The sequence below is a fragment of the Eucyclogobius newberryi genome, unplaced genomic scaffold (genome assembly GCF_026437365.1).
Source record: "Eucyclogobius newberryi isolate DKJ021-1_F unplaced genomic scaffold, fEucNew1.0.hap1 SCAF_2, whole genome shotgun sequence".
NCBI lineage: Eukaryota > Metazoa > Chordata > Actinopteri > Gobiiformes > Gobiidae > Eucyclogobius > Eucyclogobius newberryi.
In genome coordinates, this window is record NW_027315834.1 from 15,985,603 (window position 1) to 16,013,091 (window position 27,489).

Genomic DNA, 27,489 nt, shown 5'->3' on the forward strand with positions numbered 1-27,489 from the left:
TCATTGTAAGTATTATCTAAATTAATTAAAACAGCAAACTCGTATGAATATATATATAATATCTCAAACATGCATTAATATGCATTAATATTAGTGTTTCTGTGTACATAACTTAATATAAAAACACTCAGTACAGTACATACGGTTTCTCATGAACGCACCTTTCGTCCATTTTGCTCTAATCTTGCGCCTGCGCACTGCTGCCCGCCTGACCTTCATTGGAGTAACTATGTTCGCCAGGACCAGCGCGTTGGTGTTCTCCCCACAATGGTAAACCCAAATCAACAAACCTAATACTGACTTGTCCTCATTTATATGCTTTAATGTGATGTTTTATTTGTCGGGTGATGGAGGGACTTCCTTGCTGCCGTTGACTGTAGAGCGTGCAAAGGCACAAGGACGTGCTAACATGCAGGCCGATGCTAATGAATGACAGCCGATCAAAGCTGTTCTAACATTAAGAGCCAAGACTTTATATGGCATGAAATGTGAAGATATTTGCAGGACACGTTGAATTACACACTTTTTGTCCTCGAAAACATACAGAATTAACTTAAATGTGCTAATTGTCCTTAAGTTCAATGTTTCGTCTAATCAAAACGTTTAATAAAGCAATGAAAGCAGTTTGTCCATTAACATCATCTTTTCACATGATTTCATAACATTGCCATATGTGAAATCATATGTATTGTTTGTTTGTTTCCACAGTGGGCAGGTCAGGAACATGGCTACCCTGAAGGACAGTAAGTACTTTCCTCTGCTTGAGTTTTAGCTCAATTATTTTTAAAGGTAAAGAATATAGTTATTCTGCACAGCAGGGTCCAACATTTACAGAGCTCTGTCTTTATAGTCTCTCTAGTGTTATCATTGGTATTATGGGCTAAGTGTATGTCTTTACATGGACATATTAATCCTTCATTTATACAGTTTAGCCTCTGAAGACTTAATGTTTTACCATAAAACGGTACACTGTACAGTTAACTACATTTTAAGTGAAGACTGGAACTTGAAATTCTGTGATATTGATCACATACTTCACTGTCATCAACCCGACCCCATCATATTATAGCAATATTGAAGCATTATTTAAAGTAAAAGCAGACTTTAAAAATTCTGATATAAAACCACTAAATATACTTTTTTTTGCAGTACTTTGAATACACTTTGTTAAACAAGTTTAATTTCTGCAAATGAGCAAAAAACATAAAAGGATAAATATTAACTAGCAATTAAAAATATTATTTCCAAATCACTTTTTAAAATAAGACATTACTTTTGTTACATACATGCATTCGACCAGTAAAAGAAAATATAAGTTCTATAAATACGATGTGATCAAAATAGATCAAATATAATAGATCTAAATTACCTGAATGATTCAATGCTGATGTCATTGTTGTTGACTAACAACATTGTTTTTTCCACAAATTAGTCACCATTCGGTTGAAGTCCATCAAGAACATCCAGAAAATCACAAAATCCATGAAGATGGTGGCCGCAGCCAAGTACGCTCGTGCTGAGAGGCAGCTGAAGCCAGCTCGTGTGTATGGATCTGGTGCTCTGGGTATGTATCATTTAGTGCAGATTATTTTGCTTTATAAACCGGAGTACAAACAATAATTCTTACTTTCAGCCCTCTACGAGAAGGCTGAGATCAAAGCACCAGAAGGAAAGACTGCCAAGCATCTCATCGTTGGTGTGACCTCTGATCGTGGGCTGTGTGGAGCAATCCACTCTGGAGTGGCCAAGTTGATCAAGCATGAAATCGCCAATCTGACTGCTGAAGGCAAGGAGGTCATGGTGGTGAATGTGGGGGACAAGCTGAGGGGGATTCTGCACAGGTACAGCCAGTTTGCTTCTATAAATATGAAATGTAAGACAATCAATTTTGACTCCTATTAAATAATACCTGTTGTTCCCAGAACTCATTCAAAGCACATTATGATGAACTGTAAGGAAGTGGGTCGTAAGCCCCCCAGCTTTGGTGATGCCTCCATTATTGCCACTGAGCTGATTAACTCTGGCTATGAGTTTGACCAGGGCTCTATTATCTTCAACCGATTCAGGTAGGTTTTTAGTCTGATCAAAAATAAATTAAACCTTGTCTTATTGTACGTGATTGGACTCAGGGACATTTACATACTTCTACAGGTCTGTTATTTCTTACAAGACTGACAAAAAGCCGGTATTTTCCACGGACACTGTTGCCAACGCAGGTAAGTTAATGCTCAGAACTGATCTGAAGATGCTTTTTCCGATATAGAATTACATGTACATTTGATTCAGGATAAATCTCAAAATGTTTAACTGTATATTGTAGAGACAATGGGCGTCTATGATGACATTGATGCTGATGTTCTGAGGAACTACCAAGAGTTTGCTCTTGTCAACGTTCTTTACCTGGCCCTGAGGGAGGGGTCCTGCGCCGAGCAGAGCGCTCGTATGACGGCTATGGACAGTGCCAGCAAGAATGCTTGTAAGGATTACACACCTGCCCATTTTTGTTGTAAAACTGTTGTATATTGACCTCTAATGGTGCCTTTTATTTCCTCTAGCTGAAATGATTGACAAACTTACGTTGACCTTCAACCGTACCAGACAGGCCGTCATCACCAAGGAACTCATTGAGATCATCTCTGGAGCTGCTGCTCTGTAAGTTTCAGCATTATGGATTCAACACAATCAATGCAGATGCAAGAAATGTGTGCAAGTCACTTTAATTTCTGTATGCATTTTTTTCTTCCAAATCAACAATGTAACTAACATGTGCCCCGACTGCTTAAATCAGTCGTTTCTCAAAAACAAAAGATTTTTTTTTATTATTAATCTTTAAACTGGACCTTGGCACTAATCGGCTCAACCAAGTTCTTTGTGGTGCTCAGATCTGCAAGTAGTTCAGGAGGAATTATTTCCAGCATTTTTGAATGGGCACTATTACGTCATTACACATTCAGATTTTTCATGCAACTGTGTTTGTGTCTTAGACCGTTTTATTTCTGGTTTCAAAACTTCTCATTCTCCTTTTCTGATCAACTTAAAACATTTTTTATTACAAAAACTATTGTTTCCCTTCCTAATCTGTTAACTATCCTCTGCTCAAAACAAAGGACCTGATGCTTGTCTTTACTGAAGAGGTAATACGAGTTGATAAAAACTAGATCTTGTAGAAAGTTTAGGATAGTTTTAGATTGAGGTCTAAAGTAAAGAGTATAGTTTGTCTAGTTATTGTGTGAATTGCTGTCCTTGCTTTTTGAGCTTACAAATATTGTCTTTCTTTGCAGATAAATGGGAGCCATCTCCGGTACCAAGTGCTCTCCATTGTGCTTCAGACTTGTCAGAAGTTAAATATGTTCAAATGTGCATCTATTTGTAAAATATACAGAGACAATAAATCTTACAGAAAAATGTCTCTTGCTCTGCCATGTATCTGTTGACTTGGGTCCTAATAAATATTAGTTAACTTTAAGGTTCACTTGATGCTTGCGTTCATTGAGACAGTTCTTTTTTTTTTTTTTTTTAATGCAATATGGCAAATGAATTTAATTGTTTATCAAATTCTTTGTAGTAGCTGTAGCATTACATATCCATATTGAGGATAAATATCACACTGCCTGGTTACGAAGAGCCAAGATTATCGTTGTACCAGGCTGATGACCAGTAAGTCTTCTCGTGTCCCATTTAGATAGCGTTTAATAATGCAGCTCTAGTGTTTCTATTTATTTTATGAAGTAAATAAGGAATCAGTTGGTATGTAATAGTCACTACATCCACCAGATGGCGCACTCGGATCTATCATTTTGCACATTTCTATCGAGGCTTTACATTTCTGCAAAGGGCCAAATGTAGGCCTAGGATGCACGTATGGGTCCTGATTAGCCATAGAGTTGGGACGTGGTGCATAGTCGTGCATCTGTGAGTCTGTGCGAGTCCTGCAGGCCTTGTTTGTCTATTGTATCTGGGCTTGTTATTGTTTACTCCTGAGGGAAGCGAGTGCGATTGGATCTGAACACTGAAATTACAGCGATGCCAGACTCTGATAAATGCAGCCTCCACATTTCCATCTTTCTGCCGAGGACACACAATCCACAATTCATGGACCAGGCTGAAGACCAACCTAACCTTTTTTTAGGTAGCTTATAGGCTTACAACTTTTGGCAGATATTTTTGGACCACGAGGACCACAGATCTATAGGGCCGTTTACTTAGTGTTGAATTATTACAACAAAGATTATCATTTTTACCTTTTTGTTTATTGCAAACTACAATATTGATCAAAAATGGACCAATAGGCTAGAAACGGAAACATTGATTTCCAGTTCAAAACCGCTTCGTCCCTCCATCACTGGGTCTTAAACAGGGATGTGGGCGGGGATAGGGGTTAGGTTAAAAACAGGCTTTTCAGAGCACTCGAGCCTCAGTTGCGGGACATTTTTTTTCAAACATGCAGAAATCAGTCTAAATGCGACTCTGAGGAAACTAACGCCTCATCAAAGTCAATTTAACATTAAAATGTCCCCTTTCTGCACACTTCTTTATAGCTACTTTACAAAGATGTGACGTCTTAGGCCCGTGGAATATACAGAGACACTCAATCTGGATCCCAGGCATATCTCATGTCTTCAGTTGCAGGTTTGGTGACTTCCCCCCTCCTCAGACATTTCTTTAAATCAAGCCCCCCCACAAATTGTAACGCAACGCAACACCAAAAAAATAAAATAAAATCAACAATAAAGTCATTGTTATTGCCTACACACTTTGCCTACACAAGCTACGCCCAGTTTCTTGTCACACGCCTAGAATAAAATGAAAAGTGAACATTAAAGAGCGCGCGTCTGAGCGAAAGGCCAAATGTGCGCGCGCCCGCGAGTCTCTGCATTGGCGTCTGTGTGAAGGCGCCGGTGAAGACGTCTGAACAGTGTCTCTGTGCGGGCCCCGGCGCGGCGCTGTATTAGCCGCACCTCGTTATCGTTATCGCCCCGCTCCATTGTGGCATGACGGGCGGGAAATGATTAGAGGAACAGGTGACAATGGAGGCAGAGATTTGTGGCTTTACCTGGGGGCAACGCCACTGTCAGGTACAGCTGCATTACACTCAAAAGAAGACGCACAAAAGAGCCTTTCCCTTTCTTGCTCTAAAACACTCGTGTCTGCTCCGGGGGCGCAGAACAGGGAACCAATTGAGCGCTTCCGTTCTCGGCTTTGAGGGAGTTGCAGCAAAAGCTTTGAAAGAAAGAAAGAAAGAAAGAAAGATCATCTACTTTTTAGGTGGAAGTCTGGCAATGGGATGTTTCCGCGTGTATTTGTAAGGACTGGAGCAGCGTGTCTTGTGATGTAGTAACACCGGGGCATTATCTAACCCCCTCCTGTTATCTCGCCCCTTAAAGCCTACACAAAGCTATCTGCAATGTGGACTTTTCTGACTATTTATGTCGGACAAGGTCAGGATCGTTTAAACCGTTCGGCCTCCTTCAGCCCCTGCAGATGAGATAGCGGGGCAGAGGGAGGGAGACACGATCGATGGCAGCCAACACGCAGATTTATTCCTCCTTCATCCCCTCATTTTATCCGCCCGTGCTCTTTGGGCTTTGACGCTGGAGGATGCATTCGTTTCCCTATAACTCTGTACTCATTTAATACTTAACTGGCCACTTTTCTTCAAATGAAAGGCGTCGCCCTATCAATCTGACCCGGGTGAGATGGGCCCTGAACAGTGGGAGCCATGCAGAGGGAGTAAGGGGAGCCTTAGGGGGTCTATTGGATATTACAGGGGGATTGCAGGCTGAACTGTCTCTGATCAAACATGAGAGGAGCTAGAGAAGTTGAAGACAAATAAATGCTATTTGATATAATCAGAATCAGATCAGATTCTGATTTACCTTCACATGATTAATGATAACAATCTATGAAATAAATGACAGGAATGAAGGGCATTGACATATTTAGGAGTTATATATTAATAATTGATTATTACAAAAAATGGCACATTAAAGTACACTTAGCAAAACACATAACATCATTGCTGCTGTGATGGACATAGACCCAATTTTATTTTTTTTATCAAATAATCTCTTTCCTTTGGGAAATTATTATATGCTTTTTGTAATAGTTTGAACTAAAAATAATAATAGCTCTAATGTAGATCAACAGGTTTAATTAAATGTTTTTTAATTAATGTAATGTGCCAGCAAATCATGTTTTTATAAATTTTATGCAAAAGCCTATGAATCCATAATTCTGTTGCTCCATAGATATTATACCTGTATAGCCTCACATTCTTACACATGCTGCACATAGACTTTTGAGCTTGTGCGCGCCTCTGTGTGCGCCTGTGTGCGCCTGTGTGTGCGCCTGTGCGCGCCTGTGTGTGCCTGTGTGCGCCTGTGTGCGCCTGTGTGCGCCTGTGTGCGCCTGTGTGCGCCTGTGTGTGCCTGTGTGCGCCTGTGTGTGCCTGTGTGTGCCTGTGTGTGCCTGTGTGCGCCTGTGTGTGCCTGTGTGTGCCTGTTTGCGCCTGTGTGTGCGCCTGTGTGTGCGCCTGTGTGTGCCTGTGTGTGCGCCTGTGCGCGCCTGTGTGTGCCTGTGTGCGCCTGTGTGTGCCTGTGTGCGCCTGTGTGTGCCTGTGTGCGCCTGTGTGTGCCTGTGTGCGCCTGTGTGTGCCTGTGTGTGCCTGTGTGTGCCTGTGTGCGCCTGTGTGTGCCTGTGTGTGCCTGTTTGTGCCTGTGTGTGCCTGTGTGCGCCTGTGTGTGCCTGTGTGTGCCTGTGTGCGCCTGTGTGTGCCTGTGTGCGCCTGTGTGTGCCTGTGTGCGCCTGTGTGTGCCTGTGTGTGCCTGTGTGTGCCTGTGTGCGCCTGTGTGTGCCTGTGTGCGCCTGTGTGTGCCTGTGTGCGCCTGTGTGCGCCTGTGTGCGCCTGTGTGTGCCTGTGTGTGCCTGTGTGTGCCTGTGTGCGCCTGTGTGTGCCTGTGTGTGCCTGTTTGCGCCTGTGTGTGCGCCTGTGTGTGCGCCTGTGTGTGCCTGTGCGCGCCTGTGTGTGCCTGTGTGCGCCTGTGTGTGCCTGTGTGTGCCTGTTTGCGCCTGTGTGTGCGCCTGTGTGTGCGCCTGTGTGTGCCTGTGTGCGCCTGTGTGTGCGCCTGTGTGTGCGCCTGTGTGTGCCTGTGTGTGCCTGTGTGCGCCTGTGTGTGCCTGTGTGCGCCTGTGTGCGCCTGTGTGTGCGCCTGTGTGTGCGCCTGTGTGCGCCTGTGTGTGCGCCTGTGTGTGCCTGTGTGCGCCTGTGTGCGCCTGTGTGCGCCTGTGTGTGCGCCTGTGTGCGCCTGTGTGCGCCTGTGTGCGCCTGTGTGTGCGCCTGTGTGTGCCTGTGTGCGCCTGTGTGCGCCTGTGTGTGCGCCTGTGTGTGCCTGTGTGCGCCTGTGTGCGCCTGTGTGTGCGCCTGTGCGCGCCTGTGTGTGCCTGTGTGCGCCTGTGTGTGCCTGTGTGTGCGCCTGTGTGCGCCTGTGTGTGCGCCTGTGCGCGCCTGTGTGCGCCTGTGTGCGCCTGTGTGTGCGCCTGTGCGCGCCTGTGTGTGCCTGTGTGCGCCTGTGTGTGCCTGTGTGCGCCTGTGTGCGCCTGTGTGCGCCTGTGTGTGCCTGTGTGCGCCTGTGTGTGCCTGTGTGTGCCTGTGTGTGCCTGTGTGCGCCTGTGTGCGCCTGTGTGTGCCTGTTTGCGCCTGTGTGTGCGCCTGTGTGTGCGCCTGTGTGTGCCTGTGCGCGCCTGTGTGTGCCTGTGTGCGCCTGTGTGTGCCTGTGTGTGCCTGTTTGCGCCTGTGTGTGCGCCTGTGTGTGCGCCTGTGTGTGCCTGTGTGCGCCTGTGTGTGCGCCTGTGTGTGCGCCTGTGTGTGCCTGTGTGTGCCTGTGTGCGCCTGTGTGTGCCTGTGTGCGCCTGTGTGCGCCTGTGTGTGCGCCTGTGTGTGCGCCTGTGTGCGCCTGTGTGTGCGCCTGTGTGTGCCTGTGTGCGCCTGTGTGCGCCTGTGTGCGCCTGTGTGTGCGCCTGTGTGCGCCTGTGTGCGCCTGTGTGTGCGCCTGTGTGTGCCTGTGTGCGCCTGTGTGCGCCTGTGTGTGCTTCCTGTGTGTGCCTGTGTGCGCCTGTGTGCGCCTGTGTGTGCGCCTGTGCGCGTGCCTGTGTGTGCCTGTGTGCGCCTGTGTGTGCCTGTGTGTGCGCCTGTGTGCGCCTGTGTGTGCGCCTGTGCGCGCCTGTGCGCGCCTGTGTGCGCCTGTGTGTGCCTGTGTGTGCGCCTGTGTGTGCGCCTGTGCGCGCCTGTGTGTGCCTGTGTGCGCCTGTGTGTGCCTGTGTGTGCGCCTGTGTGCGCCTGTGTGTGCGCCTGTGCGCGCCTGTGTGTGCCTGTGTGCGCCTGTGTGTGCCTGTGTGTGCGCCTGTGTGTGCCTGTGTGTGCCTGTGTGCGCCTCTGTGCGCCTGTGTGTGCGCCTGTGCGCGCCTGTGTGTGCCTGTGTGCGCCTGTGTGTGCCTGTGTGTGCGCCTGTGTGTGCCTGTGTGTGCCTGTGTGCGCCTCTGTGCGCGCCTGTGTGTGCCTGTGCGCGCCTGTGTGCGCCTGTGTGTGCGCCTGTGCGCGCCTGTGTGTGCCTGTGCGCGCCTGTGCACGCCTGTGTGCGCCTGTGTGCGCCTGTGTGCGTTGCTGCCACTCATGTCTTGGGTTACTGTGTTGCTGGCTGTATGATAGATGGCTCAGGCCAACCTTGCGCCCTGAGACGGAGCTGCTGGACAGCATGTCACTGCCAGTTTCCGTCTGTGCGCTGGGTGCATGTTTGGAATATGAGGATGTCTATGATTCGGGGGACGCCTGGCCAGTTCCGACTCCCGCTGCAACAGGGGGTGCAGGAGGATGGCCTGGCAGCGGATCTGTGTGTGTGTGTCCTGCTGAGTGTGGTGGCCCCAGCCCCTTCCTGTCCAGACCACACGGCTAACCAAAACCCAATGTGTGTATTACTAAGGCAAGGGTGAAGAAACTGCAACTACCCCGCTGTACACACTGCTGGATCTCTCTGTATATTCTTTATACAAATAGTGGAGAAGAGTATTCTTGATTGGCCAGTTAATTGTACATGGGGATAGTTATTGTTAAGATATTAACACTTTTTTATTTTATTAACACAAGTTTCCAAAGTACTGCACAGAAAACTACAGCAGAAAACTCCAATAAATAGAAAAATAATAATTATAGATAGAAAATGTAGGATGAAAAAAACCAGAGGACCACAAAATTCATCACAAGTGAGTAAAAGTGGATCAAAGTGACCGTCTTTAAATTATTATTGACCCCAGGAGAAAACAAAACAACTTACATGAATACATTTTATAATATTTGTACAATTACAGGATTCAAAATAAAAGATTGCAAATATCTATAGACATATTTATGAAGTCAAATTGTATTTTCTATTAAAACATTACTATGTGTAACACGAGGCTCCAGGTCAGTTATTGCTGTCATTGAGCTTTGGCAGGAGCAACATTTTGATAACTTCTGACCAAAGGAATCGGTCTGAATAGTTTGTGTGCTGAATGGGATGGGTCCTCCTGCCTCTCACCTCATCATCAGCCTCTGAATTGCGGCTGCTAAATATTTGAACAGTTTTGAGGAGCTATTTCCCCGCTTGACAGATTATTTGCCAGTGTATTTATTTATTGACCTGCACTGATTTTAAACAAATGCAATTTTCAGGACTGATCACTTCCACTTTTTGGTTTTTAAATCCACATCTCCACAGTCTCCATCCTGTGATTTTCTTTCAAGCGTTGTAGATCCACAGAGTTGATAACCAGCACAGAGACCACACCTATTGCAGTGGTAAAAATCTGGTGAAATCCTTCCCTCTTCTCCCTGATCTCTGAGTGATGCCAGCAGACAGTGTGTTCCCCGGCGCACTGGAGATTATAGCCGGGTATGACAAGCACGCTGTCTGATACCGTATCCGCTCTGAATTACAGATCAGCCCTTTTAAATGATATTTTAAATACTAGCTCCGGGCTGCGAGTTTTCACAGGGTCTTATTTCATTGTTATTGCACTAGTACCATATTTTTGTTCGAAAATCAGTGTTGGCGCTTATTTAAATGAGCTAGAATGGGAAGCTGATATACATTCCACTCTGTTATTTTACCTCTTTAGAAAATCCCTGTGTGCCCCCCTCACCACCACCACCACCACCACCACCACCACAGGCACCACCACCACCACCACCACCACCACCACCACCACACACCCCATTTTAATGTGTTCTTGGTTGGAATTAAAAAGGCACAGTCTGAAAAGGACAAAAGAGAAAGGACAAATTGTAATTAGTTTGATTTTGTGTGCATGTGTGTGTTCCGGCAGTGGTGCAGCTATTAAGGGTTAGAAAGAAGACCTAGGCTTTGATTACCTTTCCTGTGATGGATGTCTTTTAAGCTGGCACACATGTTGTATTTTGATCAATGCATTAATAGCAAATGAAGAAAAAAAAAAACTCTTTTCTTTTTGTTTTTAAAGGAACTTCAGAGAGATGATGGAGCTGTGTTGCAGTACCTTGAGTGGTTTGCTGGGTGGTGCTGTTGTTCCAACCATACTCCCGGATTTGGGATAAAAGGTCCCAGGGTTTCATTTGGAAAGGCTGTGAGCTCTTTGTGCTTTGGCGTTTCATGATGGGATCCTCTGGAGAGCAGAGGATGGAGAAGACACTCTTTTCCCCTCTAACCCGCTCCCCCTCCCCCCGCTGGAATACACCCCAACCTTGACATATTGAGAATGAAAACGATGGTTTCACATGCCGTGCTCGCTTGTTGACAGCGTTAACACTTTTTATGTGTGTTTTGATAGCTGAAAATGAACCATATTAGACTGTTATAAGAAATTATGTTTAGGCCGGCATATGCCCATGCGAGGACATGCATTGACTCCGTGTCTGTGGGTCCACGTAACTCAATTTTTGAGACATAAAATCCTTTTCCTTTGGTTCCTTCCCCCACATACAAATAGAGATGAGGAAATACACAAACCAATGTAATTGTTTGTTTATGGACTCTATAGTTAAGTATGTTAAATGTACCCAAGAGGGCAAATTTGGCCAGGGCTGAACTAAATTTACCTTTTCCTTCGGGGAAACACTATTTTCTGTACTAACCATGAGATATTTTGAAAACAAACAAATCCTTATATTTATTTCTTCATTAATCTCTTATACATGAGTTACACTATTTAGTTAATAATCATTTTGCATTTCTATTCAACTAGACCAACCTTCAAATCCATTTAGCGTTAGAGAGTTGAGAGTGAGTAATTGTGTGGACATGCTTGGAAAACAATCATAGCTCCACTTTAATGATGCTTGCTCACTTCGCTTGTTTATGCTGGCCTTTGTGTGTCACGAAAGCTACAGCAGTTTACCTCGAAAGAACACATACAAATAACACATATGTGCTGTTCATGAGGTTATAGGGACAAAGATTTTTCTGAGAACAATAATTTAAGATGATCATCTCAAACACTCTCTGTTCAGAGCAATCCCAAGTCTTCAACAATGACAATAAATCAATATCTAGGACCATAATAAAGTATTGAAGTAGGTTAACCCTCAAACCATAGACACCTCTAACTCAGGATAAGGGATAATTAAGTCTGCATTTAAAATAACCCTGAAATATAATTGATCATCATTTAGTTGATTGTGTCAAGACGATAAAGACAAAAAAGAGTAATTAAAATCAGATCAGACTTAATATGTTTCTGTCACCTCTGCTCACTATCTCACTACATGCTGTTCCCACGCTGTTTTTTGAGGTAAACATTCAAATCCACTCTTTGTTCCCACACTCCCTCACCTTTTCCTTTCCAGTTATAGGCACCAAATGAAACTGAGTTATTCATAGCCTCCTCGGTATGCTCTTAAAGCCTTAGCCCTCCTGCCCTGGCCATTCAATTAGCCACCGTGGTCTGTACCAGTGTGTATGAGGTCTCGGCGTGTGCTAACTGCTGCCCTGTCTGAGCAGCCAACCTCGACTAAGGGCCAGGCTCAAACGGAGGCTTAGAGCTAACCAGGTCACAGCTGACGGTGAGCTGTGACTGCGGCAGAAGGAGCTCAAATCACCCCTGTCCACCTTGTGTATGTCTCCAGCAGGTGCACGGCCAAAAACAAAAAGCTGTTGTTTCCACGATGTCACGTCAGGAGTTGATGTAGAGTTGATTTGAGCTCCAAACTGAAAGCGCCGCTGCCTACGTGCTCACCTATAAGGCATGTCATTCAGCAGGTTTGTTTTCAGAGGCAGTCAGGCTACACTGATTTTGTGCAGTAGTGGTTTGGTAATCACCGGTAAATTCTGTTCAACCAGTCTTCTGCTGACATGAGTTTGACCTTTTAGACGAAGGTATAACAGTTCATCAAGAATGTACAGTACAAAATGTTCATTTCATTGCTTGTAAGACGCACACCTCACTGCAAAAATACTGATTATCTTCTGTATGAACCCAACTTATGATCTGGGTATTAAAAGTAGAAATTATGCTCTGGGCTCAAAATTAAAATATCATTAGGTGTTTACCTTTAGTTTACCTATTTTAAGCAATGGAGAACAATGTTAATGTTCAAAGTAGCATCATCATGCTATTCACAGTTAAAGAGAACTATATATATATATATATATATATATATAAATTATGAATAATTTGCAATTATGGATCAAATACAGCAGCCAATGTTTAACAAAACTTTGGTCACATTGTTTTGAAAGGAATTTATAATTTATTGTTGCAATCAGACCGGACAAACCATTCACTGTATAACAGAATGAAATAAGGGAGGCCGCAGTCATTCATGTGGTAAAGTGTAAACCATATGGGCCACCAACTTACTTCATCTTAGCAATTGTCACTTGCTCTTTATTGTTGTCTTATTTAAGATCTCAATAAAGGCTAAAGTGGCACAATGCATAAACAAACTATCTTAACTATTGTAAACATTATATGATTTTGGTGCCTTTAGTCTTTTAGTTTTGTCCCCAGTGATCGACATTTCCTGCCATCGAGGACCACATAGTGTGTGTGTCCCTATAGTCTGCCATTCCCAAAGTTGGTGAAGTGTGAAGACATATAATTGCTTCATGAAACCTAACTAGGCGATATGAATAATCTGTCAGTGGAGGAGGCGACCAAGCCTCCATGCCAATCACAGAGGTGTACCAGAGTAGCAGAGCGTGGCCAAAACCATACCTGTCCATCCGGAAAAACATATCTGTCCCTCAACTTCCCTTTTCTGCCCAAAAGGCTGTTATCAGAGCGAGGAGATGAGTGAGTGCAGGCTGTGGAGGCCCTGGCTCTGCCTCTGTGATCAAGTGTCTATCAGATCGAGAGGAACTGATTGTTTTAGACGGAGCAGCACATCTGTACAGAATACAGAACTCTACAGGATGATGGAAAGAAGAACAATGATGCAAAAATGAGAAAAGTTTTGGAAAAGAGGCCGGAGAGTTAACTGGACTCTATTATTATCTACTATTTTTTGATATCACATTATCTGTATCAAAACAGCATCTGCTTAAAAGGAAAAAATGTTATAAATAAATGAAAAACATCCTGGATTTCTGCAGAATCAATGACCGAAGACAAAAACTCTATTAGTCCAAGGTGAGAGAAGTTTGATTTTGTTGTTGTTACTCTTGTACTGTGCAACAAAATGCAGTTTATCATTATTTTGTAGTGATAAATACATTTTACAACTACAGTTCCTATTAAAGTACTCACACAAAGAGAAAGGTCAAGAGACAGCCCTGGGAAAGAAATGGTCCCTTAGTCCAGTGGTTCTCAACTTGCAGCAGTCTTACCCTTCAAATGCAGTGGTATATGTAGATTCCTTCTTGCTGGGCTGCCAAATTCATTTATCTGGGCCTATGTCCTGAAACTAAAATCAATCAGTAGAAATAAGGCTATTTTATCACCTCGCAGGTTGTCTATTTTCTGTGTTTGAGGGTGGGAACACCAATGGTTGTTATTATGACGGTCCAGACTGAAAAGGTTGAGAACCTTAGTCTGCTGGTCCTCGCCTGGAGGCTCCTGTAATGCCTGCTGAGGGCAGGAGGGTAAATAGTCGGTGTGCAGGATGGGAAAGGTCCTTCATAATGTAGAGAGCGCTTGCTCTGGATGTCTTCAAGGGCCGTGAGGCGGGTTCCAATAATGTGCTGGGCACATTGTTCAATTGGTTATCTAAATAAAGTTATTTTGTAACAGTATTGTTTGATTGGGCAATGCCATGCACAATTGAAAGAATCAAAGATTTATAGTAAAAAAATAAATTCATTCAATTCACACACTTTCATATGGAGTTAAAGAGTAACTGGAAGATAGTGCTGAATATGCATATGCACAGGTAGTCTTCATGTAAATCTATACGTACTTCAGAGGAAATTAGCGGTACAGCAAAACACAATAGACATAAAGCAATATTAAAAGCGGAACACAATCGAGGATTAACATATAAAAAGAATAACCATGCAAATCAGATACTCTTATCTTTGACCCCTGAGGTCCATCTCCTTAAAAAAAACGTAAAATCTCCCACCCAGTCCCCAGCGGCCCACCATAAACCACAAGTCACCCGTCCTGTCTGAGCGATCTTATCCAGCTGCATTCATTTACTCTGGTCTCCATGTTTCATTACAGAGGTGCAAGCCAACTACACACTTTTCTGTCCATGAATGTGCATGTCCATTTGCACCACTGCGGTGTGTACTTATCGTTTATGCTTTTTTCTGTGTTTCTGTGTGCACAAGTCTACAGCATGTTTGTTTTTATCAGAGATCTTTAAGCTGGGTCATGTGTTGTTGCTTCACATTTCATCATCCACCGCTCTTATCTTCTGTTTTCATACACATAATACAGCGTGAACACGTACACACTGATTCACACAACAACTCCCACCATATAACGGTAAGCAAGAGTTTGTAGGAAGGAGGTAAAGGAGTAGAGAAGCTGAAGCAGAGACTAAATATGGTGAAATAAAATGCTTGTTTGTGACATTGTTTTGACTATTTGTGTTTTGTCAATGTTGCCATCGGATGTCCCTAAAAAGAGGAGCACGGATCCGTCGACGATGTGATCTGTGCGATCGCTTCAGCTGATTGAGCTCCACGGACCTGTCCCTGCACGGTTCACAAACTCAAGCATGTTTTGTCTGCTGTGTCTTTACACAATCTACAGTGAGGCGATTGGGATCAGGCATCTAAGTCTTTAGCTCCTATTCACGGGGTCAAGTCACGTGACTTAGTTGTTGTCATCGCCATTTTGAAGACATAATCGCATGCTGTTGCCTATCTCTGCTGTTAGATAGTCATGAAAAAGATGACATGGAAAATGAAAAGGTTTGATACTTCATGGAGACAGAAGTTCGGGGTTTTGATCCTTATCTTCAGCGGCGGGAGGCTGACACTTGAAAGCAGCAACAACTTGCCACAACAAACTTTTGTGGACATTTCCATCTAAGCTTAGTAATACATATCTGATGACCAACATGGTTTTTGGCAATGTTACAGAGGAGAAATTCTTTGTTTTGAGACATTTTGTTGGCTAAGCTCACAGTGAACATGTCGCTTTCATCCTCAAGATGGCAGTAGTAACGACTGTGTGAGTCGCTTAGGACCCATGAAAAGATCAGGTCACATGTTGTAGAAGCTGTCGTGTTTCTTTACTCGTCTATAATTGCTGTGATGATTATTAACTTGTGCTTAAGTGGATGTTTTGGAAATAATATTTGTATTTATAATAATAGTTATATAGTATATAAATATAATTATTTTAATTGTCACATAGATGTAGTTTCCAAAGCACTTACAAATACATTTACAAATGTTATGTTGAGTTTATTTAATTGTACAAATACTCTGATTTAAAAATAAAGTTATTATTGTGTTTGTATTTATGGTATATAACTATTACACCCGTATCTCAGCATCTCTTTATAATGGTATTCTGAATGACCCTGACTCTTTTCCTGCTCTGACTCCTGGGAGCTGGTCCTTTCTCAACATTGAACTCAGGAGCTGATTGGATGATGACTGTAATCATCTGCAGTGTAGAGAGGGAGGGGCTGTCCAGTGTGGGGCTGCTTAATGGCTTCCGGTTTTCGGGAGGAAACGAGATGTAAATGAGGTGATTATGTGCCTTAACAAGGGCAAACAGTGTTGACTTTCTAGCCCTGCAACAGTGTGTTTACAGCCCATAATGACCTTAGGTGGGACTGGCTCTGACTGCAGACTGCACAATGTTGGGTTTATTTAGTTTTACATCCTTCTCGAAAAGGAATTACAGTAAGAGTTGAACATAGACTAAACTCAAACTATAAAAAGTAATAATAACAAATAATTATAATTATTTGTTTATAATCATTTTAACAACAACAACAACAACAACAACAACAACAACAACAACAACAACAACCACAATATTTTTCTATTTTCTATCAACATTTTTAGATCATAGTTCACAGCTCCAATAACCATAGTAATTAATTCATTAATCAATCAATTAATAAATCATTGGATTTATATCGTGCCTTTCATGACACCAAAAGTGCTTTATAGTCCATTAGTCATTCACCACATTCACAACTATTATTGCCTCAGCTGCCCTGGGGCAGACGGATGGAAGTGACAATTGTCAAAATAGGGATCCGATCACTATTTGATTTTTACTACCAAAATGCTCAGCTCCAGTCCCATTACTTTATTGGCCTCTGCACCAAATTCAGGACAAGTTCCAAATGTACGACACTGTTGTATATTTGGTAAGAACAAAATTATTATGATTATTTTTTTAAACTACATTATAACATGGACAGTGATAATTCTAATGCTCACTGCCCTGTGTTACACAGGTTTAATGCTGTACGTTGAAGTCTTCAAGACTCTGCTAACAGTGTAATGCAAGACCATCACAATCATAATCCAACTAACAATTAAGATGAACAAATACTAAATATTTAACTTTGTATGGACTGTTTGGACAAAGACCATTTGAATTAGACTAAATTCTTATTTGTCATCCCTGTACAGCATCCTCTCTATAAAGCATGCACGGAATGCATCTTCTTTTAAATTACGCTTCTGGCACAGCAACATTTAAGTAGTATTTTCTTTCATACATTTCATAGTTGCCCAGTTAGTGAAATTGTTTTGGAGGGAGTTATAATGGCCCATATCCCAAAACTAGACTGAATTTCAGTCATTGTTTACCTTGTGCTCTGGATTGAACTTCTCGTCTCGTTTATTTCTTTTGTTCTAGATACACAACATAAAAAGACTCGTATTGAAAAAGAATAAAGTGGAGCCGGGTTGTAAAGAGTCAGAGCAAGCTTGAATGTTTTGGCATTAGGATTTTGCCGATTGCAGCAGAATGTATTTCTGATGGGGTAAGCAGAGAGGGCTTTGGAGTTCACCCTATTTTCATATTCCCGCGTACATCCATTTCCCTCTTCCACAGATTAAAATAAGAATTTAGACAGCACTTCTGCCTTCGCATTGCACAGTAGGATTATCGTATGGCTCTGAGGGTTTTTCTCAAGTCCAAAAGCACAGATAAAGTGAGCTTGATTTTTTTTTTTCATTTAAACCGCTGGAAATTCTCTTAAAGAAGATCAAAGATTGGTGGTTTTGATTGATTGTTTTTAAAAGGAAACTCGTGTTTAGAGGATTTCTTGCGGGGGCGAGGATGAACTTTGCATGTATCCCGTGAGCAACGCCAATGTGTCGTGGATGTCTTAGTCAGCCTGAGTCACTTTGTCACTCTGCAGTATTTTCGCTGCATCATCACAATTCTGGGAAGGACAAAACCGCATAGACAGCTTCACCTTTTAATCCCGCAGTGCTCTACCTGTTACCTGCCCTGGTACGGGAAATTTAGCAACACTCTTACCCCCGATTTGACACCCCCACCTCACCCCACCTCCAGGCGCTCTCTCTTTCCGATGCCACTGAGCCGTTACGTTCTCAAGGGAAGGGCAGACTGCTGGCGCCGCACTGTTTGGGCTCGAGCGCTGTCCACGCGCACGTTCACAAATACAAAGCAGAGCAGGTATCACAAAGGAAATTACGTGCATTGTTGCGTTGGTGTTCGGGTTAAAAGTCATTACTGGGTCATTGTAAAGGTAGATTTAACCTCAATGCTGGCATGGGAGTAAAAGCTCGGGACAGCTGCTGTATAAATGTAACAAATCATGCTAAAGTTATATAAAAATAAGCAACTTAAAGAAGACTTGTTATCCTTTTCTACTTTATAATGACACTCGTGGATCATTGTTTTATATTTTTTCATTTTTAAATTGCATGCATTTGAACATCATCACAACAAAGTGCTGCCGGACCACGGTGTCGGTGGATCTACAGGTTTGAGTGAGTAAAGGAGAAGGAAAACAATTATAACACACGATCAAAAGCTCTTAAAAGTCAAATTGACATCACATTATAGTTCACCTTAAATAATAATGATTATTATTCTAGTCACAGAATGTGTTTATTAATGTCTTCTTCACATTAATAAAAAATTGTCTTTACTAATGTCTAAGTCAAAGAGCCAGTGTCATTCTCGACCGAATGGAGAAAAAAGGAAATAGTGATTTGAGCGGTGAAGTAGAAATATTCCTGACACTTGATCTGACCTTCATGTGAATCCAATCCGTGTGCAGGGCAGCGGGCCCCAAAGTGTTTTTGTGGTTTGTAAAGCTTATTTGACTTTTGACAATAAGTTTAAAGTGCGTTGTTTAGTTGAGGATGACTGGATTATTTTTTCAGTCTAATTTGAAGCAGTAGGCGCTCGCCCGGCTCTTCTCTCATCAGTTCTCACTCTCTCTGCTCTCTTATAATCCACAGCTCTGCTGATCAGAGGCAGACTCCAGGGTTCGCCACAAAATTAAACAAATAAACTCTGTTGCTTTGGATAACATTCCCCTCTATTTGACCTAACCTCTTGACCTCTGAAACAGTCTGACTGGGGTCATGACCCTGAAGCGGCGGAGCTGCGGCGTGTCGTGTTGATCTATAGAAAAACATACACCTGGTGGTGCTATAGGAACGTAACTAACAATGTTCTTTGATTCGTTTCTTGCAAATATTATAAACGTTATTTAATTTAATTTGATGATACATTATGGAAGTATCTAGTGTAAGATTTCCACTACAGAAGCATTGCTTTTGAAATTTATATTTTTTGTTAAGTTTGTTTGTTGTGATTGATTGTATATTTATATTTAACTTTAATTCCAGGTGTACTCAGCTGATATTTTTCACGCACTGGTAATATACTGCTCCTAAATCACCACTGTGAAAGAAAAGATTGAACTAATGATTAGAATGAATAATGCTGTTCTGTGAGTTATATTTCTATAGCACATTTACAACAGCAGCTGCCCAAAGTGTTTCACATGTGACTGTGTCACATTTGTCACGGGCTGAACTTGAAATGGTGACGTGAGGGACCTGAGTACATTTAGTGTGTACGCTGTGCAGGGCTGGAAGGTAAAGTACAAAACATGTAACATTTTTACGTATCAGTACATTTTATAATGGATATTTTTTACTCTTACTTCACTATAAATTATAACATATACACAATCTACTGTACTGACTGGAAAATAAATAGTACTTTCTGTATTGCTTGATATGTTATTTTTTGACCTACTGAGTAAAGGCTTTGAGTTCAAGTCTTGGCTCTGGGCAAATAAAAATATACATATAAAAAGTCTAGAAACCTGAGCAACTGGTTGACAAAAAAATTAGGACAGATCTTCATCAAGATCATCACATTTTACTCTTTAATCTAAAATCTGAGCAAAATACTTTCACTCTTTTTAAAATTAAACACGTACTTCAATACTTTTACTAAAAGACCATATGACAGGGTCTCATGTTTTTCTAATTCTAACTTTATTTGGTGGGATAGCGTCTGTAGTAAATTTGTTACAGAATTTTTTTTAAATAAAAGTTGAGAATCACGGGAAATAAAGCTGAATCCCTCTATGATGTCAAAAATACCTTTGTATTTGTGTCAAAAAATCAATTTAACGTACACAATTTTCTGACAGTATAAACAATCATTTTGCAAAAATAAAGGTGTTACACTGTATTCTTATTTGTCAAATCATAACTATTGTGTTGTTATATTTTTGCCTTTGTTTAAAATATGGTTGCTTTGTATCAGTCATGGAATTACCTCTATGTCACAATTTAAACTTTACCAAAAGGGTCGAACTGGAATAGGCAAACGTTTTAGCTAAATCTTAAATATGATCAAGTTCACTACATTTGAGTGAAATATGTAGTCTAAATCTGTCATACGCACTTTAAGTAGATTTTGACATACTTTACATCAGTGTTTTGCATCTATGTATCTATACTTGAACTGAAGGGACAGCATCGAGCACATGTTCCGCTGCTGGACTGAGCGGTTCATGACCTGCAGTTGACACCTGACTGTAGATGTGGTCACTGATGGAGACGCCGCGATGCATGGAGGACAACTGCCAGGAATGAAAACACGCAGCATGCACATCCTCATTGTGGCGTCTGTGCCGGTAAACAAAGCCATTATCGTCTAAACTCCTCATGTCTGCCACCTAAAACATGAGACCAGTTGTACTTTTCCACACCTGAAAGCCGCCATTGTGTGCGGTGTGAGCCCCGTCGTGAAAAAAAGAAAGGAAGTGTAGTTTGCTCTTTGTAATGGTTAAGTAAACTGTATTAAATCTCATTAGTTTATTTGGATGCGCTTTAATGAGTGTGCGGGACCAATATTAGTGGCATTTCGTCGAATGATGTTTCATATTTCCATTAACTTTTTAGCCACACATGACGGTGCTTTAATTTAAATGTATATTAGTTTATTCTTTGATTGTGTGGTTGCAATTCCCATGGCACATCTGCAGCTCCCTTTGAGTAAATCGTCCGCATGTGCCTGCTGTTCACAGAGAAATCAAGGACATTAGCTCGTCCAAGAACCTGCTTTACACTCATCCGCCCGAGAACAAAGCTGAGGGTGGACGCGGTATGTGGCGGCGCATACGTGTTCACCTTCTTATCTTGTTTATGTGATGGAGTTTTTCAAACGCAAACATTTTCTTTAGATGGACCTCTGCTCTGTGATAAGGATCGAAAGCAGACTTAATTGCCTGAGATAGAAGCTTATTATTCCCATTAAAAGGGCCGCGCGGGGCCTGGCTCCCCGGGTCTCTCCTCTGCCAGTCCTTCTGTTCTCTGAGCACGCCTCGGCTCTCCGTTGGTTTGATGTGGAGATGAAGGCAAAAGACCAACTGAGAACAGTTAATGTTAAAAAGTTGGGAAATCTGGGAGCAGTTGAAGTGACACGGTTTGGTTTGTCCCCTGAATGCGTTCAGCAGATGATTGTGTCTGAAATTGAAGGAAAAGAACAAAATACTTTCATTAAATTCATTGTTCAAGTTATTTTGGATTCATTTTCTGTAACAGACTTTTTTATATGAGTAAAGTGTGAATTGTAACGTACATTTCAGTAAAAGTACTAAGATAGAAGTAGAAGTGCTATGATTGTCACGCTTATTGTCCCATGAGCAGTAGAGTAAAGCCCATTGTGTTTCTGAATACTTTTAGTCATAGGTAAAAGTACACTTGACTTGAGTAATAGTAGCTTTCACTCCATATTTCTCATAATCTTGATGACTTCCTCCTCCTCTGTCCTGCATGCACACGTTTATTTAAACAACAAAACCCAATTCAAATACGGCTAATTTCGTCTGCCACCGTCGACTCGTTCTTCTGAACATTTCTGAATATTTCAGTGTAAAAATATCTTTCGTTTCCTGAGTCGGGGCCGTTTGCCTTTGTGTGATTTGCGCCGTCTCTGGTGGATTTCTCCCTCGCCAGTCGGCATTCCTTCTCGGGTTCACTGCCAATGCTCAAGTGGTCTCCTTTAACAGCCCCCTAATCACTCAGAACATAATCACGGGCCACTTTGAAGTAATAGTCAATTTGCTCCAAGTCCACCTTTTAACTCCACGGCTCAGACACAAACAGGGCTCAGCTACGGTCGATGTAAAGATAATGCCGTTAATGCTTTTTAAACACTCACAATATCCATATACAACAGCCTTTTAATGGGATTTGTAGTGGACATGTGCTACTAATAGGAGGAAGTACATTAGTTTACTTTAAAATTGAGTCTAAAAACTTGTTTCTAGTTTACTTTCGATGACTGCTATACATCTTCTGCACTGTATAGTTGTTCTGAGATGATTTCTTTGCTCTCTGTCCGTGATGCTGCTGTGAGTCCGGTGCGGCGTAAAGGCAGCGTGGCCCTTCAGTGCCCCATGTTTATTGTTTACTGCACTACGGGTGGCGCCAGGCCCTGAAAAAACAGGAGCCAAAAAACACTTTGTTTTGGTGGGGAGGCTGCTATGTGGTTTTGTAATCGCCATCACTATCAGGGGCCCTGATCGCTTTACAGAAAGAAAGACTGGGAGGGCGGAGGGAATAAAAGGTATGTTATTCCACACGGTGCCACACAAAAGAGAGGAACAGTCTGTGAACGACATGAGGGTCTGTCTGCCCCTTTTCCTCTCTGCCTCTGAACGACTCTGACCTCCTCCACTCTGGCGTCTGCACTGCTGACTCAGGACTGAATCATTAATGGGTAATTATAACATTCACGCTGATCTGGTGATTTATAGGCATGCAGACGCTTTCAGGAATGCACAGGAAACAACTTCCACACAATGTTTAACAATATTAAGTAGAATAATCATAAGAAATAGCATAATATAGTTTAATTCACTGTACATATTTAATAAGCTCCATAACACATATATAACAAATTTGCCACCAGATCAGATTTCTTGTTTTTTGAAATAAGAATGGCCTGAGTCTGATACAAACAATACTTTTCATTATTTATTAACACTTTAACACTTCGATGATCAACTTTTTAAAATACAGCCTCATCATCAGAGTCAAAACCAGACTTGGAGAGACAGTCTGAGCTGTAAAACAGCTGCAGTACATCCAGAACGCTGCTGCTCGGGTCCTGACTAGAACCAGGAAGTACCATCACATTAAAGTGTTGTGTACATGTTAGTGCCACATGATCATCTCAGATTCTGAGGACCTCAGGGACCGGCCTCCTGCTGGTGCTAGAGTCAGGACTAAACATGGACCGGCCTCCCGCTGGTGCCAGAGTCAGGACTAAACATGGACCAGCCTCCTGGTGGTGCCACAGTCAGGACTAAACATGGAGAATCTGCGTTTCAGTTTAATGCAGCTAAAATCGTCAGTCTTCCTGCAGATTTATTTATAGTTTAATTTACTTATTTGTGTGTAATTATTATTAAATATTTTTTTTGCATCTTTTAAACATTTTGACACACACACACACACACACACACAAGGTCACTACATTTAACTCACTGGATTGAAGTAGGGTTGACATACTTTAGCTCAAACTCCAAATTTCTGAATGAAAAGTGGTACAAGAGTATGGCAAACTCATTTATACAGTATTATATTAGTATTAAATGGTATTAGTTGTTACTGATTTACTCTAAGCAGTTACACATTGCAGTAGTCCACACTATACTACAAGCCCAATATATTAGAAGTATTCTGCACTGTAGATAATGATGATGTCACCACCCACATCCATTGAACAGTAATACAGATGTAACTCACACTGGCTTCACATTTTGCGGAGGTGCAAACTTCATGCCTCATCTGCTTTACCTGTCCTTGAACAAAATGAACAAAGCTCGGTGTGAGGACGTGGAGGCTGGTTTCCCCTCTAATTCAGAGCTATTAGAGTGGGCCCGGTGTCATCGAGAGGCCTCATTCACACCGACACATTAGGATGTAATGAATCATGAACAGAGTGTTTTGTTCCACGCTCCTCTTCCTCACTCCGCCACGCACACGTCCAGGTGTACGACACAGCCACAACTGATGAAGAGTATTACTGCACCAAATTGATTTTTCTTACTTTGCAATCACGATGACACAAAAAGGGATAAGACGGAGGGAAGACGCAATCATCAACAAATTTATATTCCAATCAGCATATCTGTGAATAGTGAATGGTACAAAAAAAAGAGAGAGTCGGGGCTCAAATCGCCTCAAATTGCCTCGCCTTTCTACTTTGATAAAAATGTTACAGATTATCATGAAACGGCTAAATTGAATTCTTTTTTATTTAAGCAATAATTGATTTGACATTTCGGAGCACTTCAAAGGCAGTTTGGCCCGAAGGCTCAGCAGTAAATTACAGTATAAAGCAAAGGATTTACCATTAGCCGAGTGTCAAGTGTACGCTGGGTTCTCCTCTCGTCCTCCCCCCAGCACAACCAGCTCCGTCCCTCCTCATTCTCCCCATCGCCTCGAAAAATCCTGTCCAACTTTGTAGTCGGCTGCCTTGGTCTGCGCGTGCTTCCAGGTTTGCCTCTGTATTGTAACTCTCCAAAGGCCTGCAGTATTTATCTGCAAACAGAGCGCCACTGTGTCCCTGCCTCCATTATACCACTTTCTTGTTTTTCCTTTTGCCATGTTTCAGAGTTTATTTTTGTGTTGTTTTTTTCAGGAAAATGCCCCTCTTTTCTGTAACAACAGACAGCAGTGTGTTTGATATGTAAATGAAATGTTTGACAGAGCAGGTGCTATCGGTGCACACTGCAGTCGATACTTTGGGGAGAAGATGACTTCCTTCTGCGCTTCTGCCAAACGGGTGTACAATAAACAAGGTGAGCTCAAGGCAGGAAATAGTTTATACAGTCAAAAAAATGATTATTCATAAATGGAATCAGATCACGACAGTGCCAACAGGTATTTTTTTGGGTCGTCTGTAACATTCCCAGCTGCAGTAGTAAAAAGTTTTTGTTTAACTTAAGTACACATAATGTTTTACAGTTTAACATGTTGCCAATTTAGTCATTTGAACTTAAATATGAACATACATACATAAAACAAAAGAAAGATGAGAATCTACATTCAAACTGTGCTTGAATACCAATTCTAGTTTGTAGTTTTGTCCATAACATGTCAACATTCAAAATACAAACAGCACTGATGTAAAAGGGCTAATATTACACATTGTCACAAATTAAATGGTCACTTTTCAATTATGTTTCTCTGCATTTTCATGACAGAGGCTGCAAGTTAAGCAACTTTTGATGCTATTTGTATATGCTAGAATCATTTCAACTTATTTTTTTGTTTTAAATGTATAAAACAGGAAAAAAATACATGTCCAGAGAGAGAATTTAAAAAGTAAAATACAAATAAAATAAAAGACAATAATTAAGCATGTTGTCCAATGCTCCATTTGATCCAAAGTCTGTACAATTTTGCAACGTATTTTATTTTGTCCATTATCTGAATGTGATTTCCCCCCCCATTTTACATGTCTCTTCTTTCTTTTCTTTTTCTTCATTCTGCTAGAAGTATGCTTCAAATACATCCATTTATTGTGTCCATGGCAGGAGTTTTGAGGTCTAATTACACTCTGAAGTGGGAGGGAAATGTCAAAAATGTCTGCAGTGCTTTATTAACCTCGTCTTTCTCTGACCTAAACGCATGGACTCATTGTATTCAGTACGACCAACTTTATATTACTCTGAATATTTGAACGCCTTTTCAGTTATTGCTTGTTTTTTTAAATTCTTGAACTGATTTGAACACACAAATACGGTCAGCCACACGCCCGAATGTCCACGTTCATACATTTCCAGCTTGTCACCTGAATCCCTTGCTGAAAGTATTGTCTTTAGGCCCTGTGTCCGTATATGTTTTCCCCCTATTTGTTAAGTTATTCATAGAAGTGGTGATTGCATGCAGGCGTCAGAGCTAAATGAGGCCCTTTGTTATTGTTGAGTAATTAGGACAGCCGTGGTGGAGATGACAGGGTCAGTTAAACAGTTTCTCTCTCGGTGGTGTAGTGGCTGATTACGGGTGCTCTGGCAGCCCAGCGACAGTGCACACGGGACGGTGCGGCGAGCGGGCAAAGGAGGAGGAGGCGGAGGCGGAGTGGGCTGGGGATAGAGGCAGTTCTTATCTCAGGCAATTAATCAGAGACACTCATATTGCGGGACAATTATTCAAAGCTCACTCCTGCATAACTCAGCCCAAGGTTCCACTGGGCTCGCTGTCTCCTCTCTATCCCAGCAGACGGGAAGGTCAAGGCAGTGAGGGAAAGGTGGAGCTCACAGGAACAGAGCTGCAGCACTGACACTGTTAAAGTAAGTCCGGGTCAAAGTCGTTCAAAGTCTTCTTTTTGTTTTCAGAGAAGTTGTTTCTCCGCGGCTCTGACATGTGTGGAGTCGAATGGGCGTCGTCCGCTTGTGTCGTTGTTGTGTATTTGTGTTAGGGCCGAGGGGCGGCATTAGCAACATTCCCCTGTTTCTGCCTGGCCAACAAACAGGAAGAGGAAATCGCCATTTATGCTCATATCCCTCTCTCTCTTTTTTCCCCTTTTTTGTGCTATTAGTGAGACAGATAAACAATAACTATAACAACATTGAAAAGACTGACAAAAAAGATGCAAAAAAGACAACAACAAAAAACAACTGAGAACTGTAAACGTAATGAATTCAATAAAACTAGTTCCTGTCACATTTATTTCAGGTCATTTGCATTGAACTGTAACGTACCTATATCATTATTTAAAATTGTCTTCATTGTAAACTGCAAAATTGTTGTAAAACGTCTTTGTAATAGAAACAGGTGACTTCCTGTTCAAACTGCAGATCTGCCCCGCCTTTTCATCATGACATTTCACCGTTACAAGCAGTGAATTTTCACTGTGATATTTCAGAACACTACATGTATCACTTGGTGCCTTCAGTTTTCAAATTATAAAGTATATGTATGTTTGCTGGAATAGGGGAATACAGGAGTACTCAAATATGCACAAATCCATCAGAATACAACGATGAGGATAAAAGTGCATTAAAATTGACTGTGCAGAATATGTCAAAATCCTTTATCAAATAGAGACTTTTTTCCCCAAAACGCCCGACTGAATCAAGCCCCATTTCAAACTGAAGTTGTTCTTGAACCCTTTGGAGTACAAACATTAGGCTGAACTCTTTTTGAAGCTAACCCTCTGTAGTTTTGCCCTCTGATGTCTGATTTACTCAGATTTGAAGTGTGATCACGGTCTGTACAGAGGAATATCAGATGTTAAAATCTGCCTAGATTTCCTTTGGTAAATGCAGTATAAAGAGCAGTAAAGCTAGTGTCTGGAGGATGGTCTGATTGAGTGTAGTTTGGGCATTTGTTGAGTTTTGACAATTCATCTTTGAAAACTGTAGCTAAGTTGACAAAAAATAGTTTTAGGAACTTGGAATAAAGTTAAGTAGTCCATGTGAAATCCATATAAAACATTTCAGGGTGATTTTCTATTTTTATCCCAGATTGTTTGACTGAAAATAATTGACTTACTACCTCGGAACTATTTTTGCTGAAAAGAAAGAAAGAAGATAAT

General features: G+C 41.9%; 1 protein-coding gene across 3 annotated transcripts; it reads left to right on the plus strand.

Moving 5' to 3' along the window:
- The first annotated feature begins 146 nt into the window (after positions 1 to 146).
- Positions 147 to 3,407, plus strand: atp5f1c (ATP synthase F1 subunit gamma). Of its 3 annotated transcripts, XM_072453775.1 has the most exons (10): positions 147 to 270; positions 709 to 743; positions 1,433 to 1,564; positions 1,634 to 1,841; positions 1,923 to 2,066; positions 2,152 to 2,216; positions 2,321 to 2,476; positions 2,556 to 2,652; positions 3,108 to 3,134; positions 3,282 to 3,407. In XM_072453775.1, the coding sequence occupies exons 1-9, from the start codon at positions 152 to 154 to the stop codon at positions 3,112 to 3,114; spliced, it is 963 nt and encodes a 320-aa protein (XP_072309876.1). In that variant the 5' UTR covers positions 147 to 151; the 3' UTR covers positions 3,115 to 3,134; positions 3,282 to 3,407. The 3 variants fall into 3 exon arrangements, with proteins under 3 accessions (XP_072309876.1, XP_072309878.1, XP_072309877.1); XM_072453777.1 differs by lacking the exon at positions 3,108 to 3,134; XM_072453776.1 differs by lacking the exons at positions 3,108 to 3,134; positions 3,282 to 3,407 and having other exon boundaries at positions 2,556 to 2,695.
- Positions 3,408 to 27,489: the final 24,082 nt, after the last annotated feature.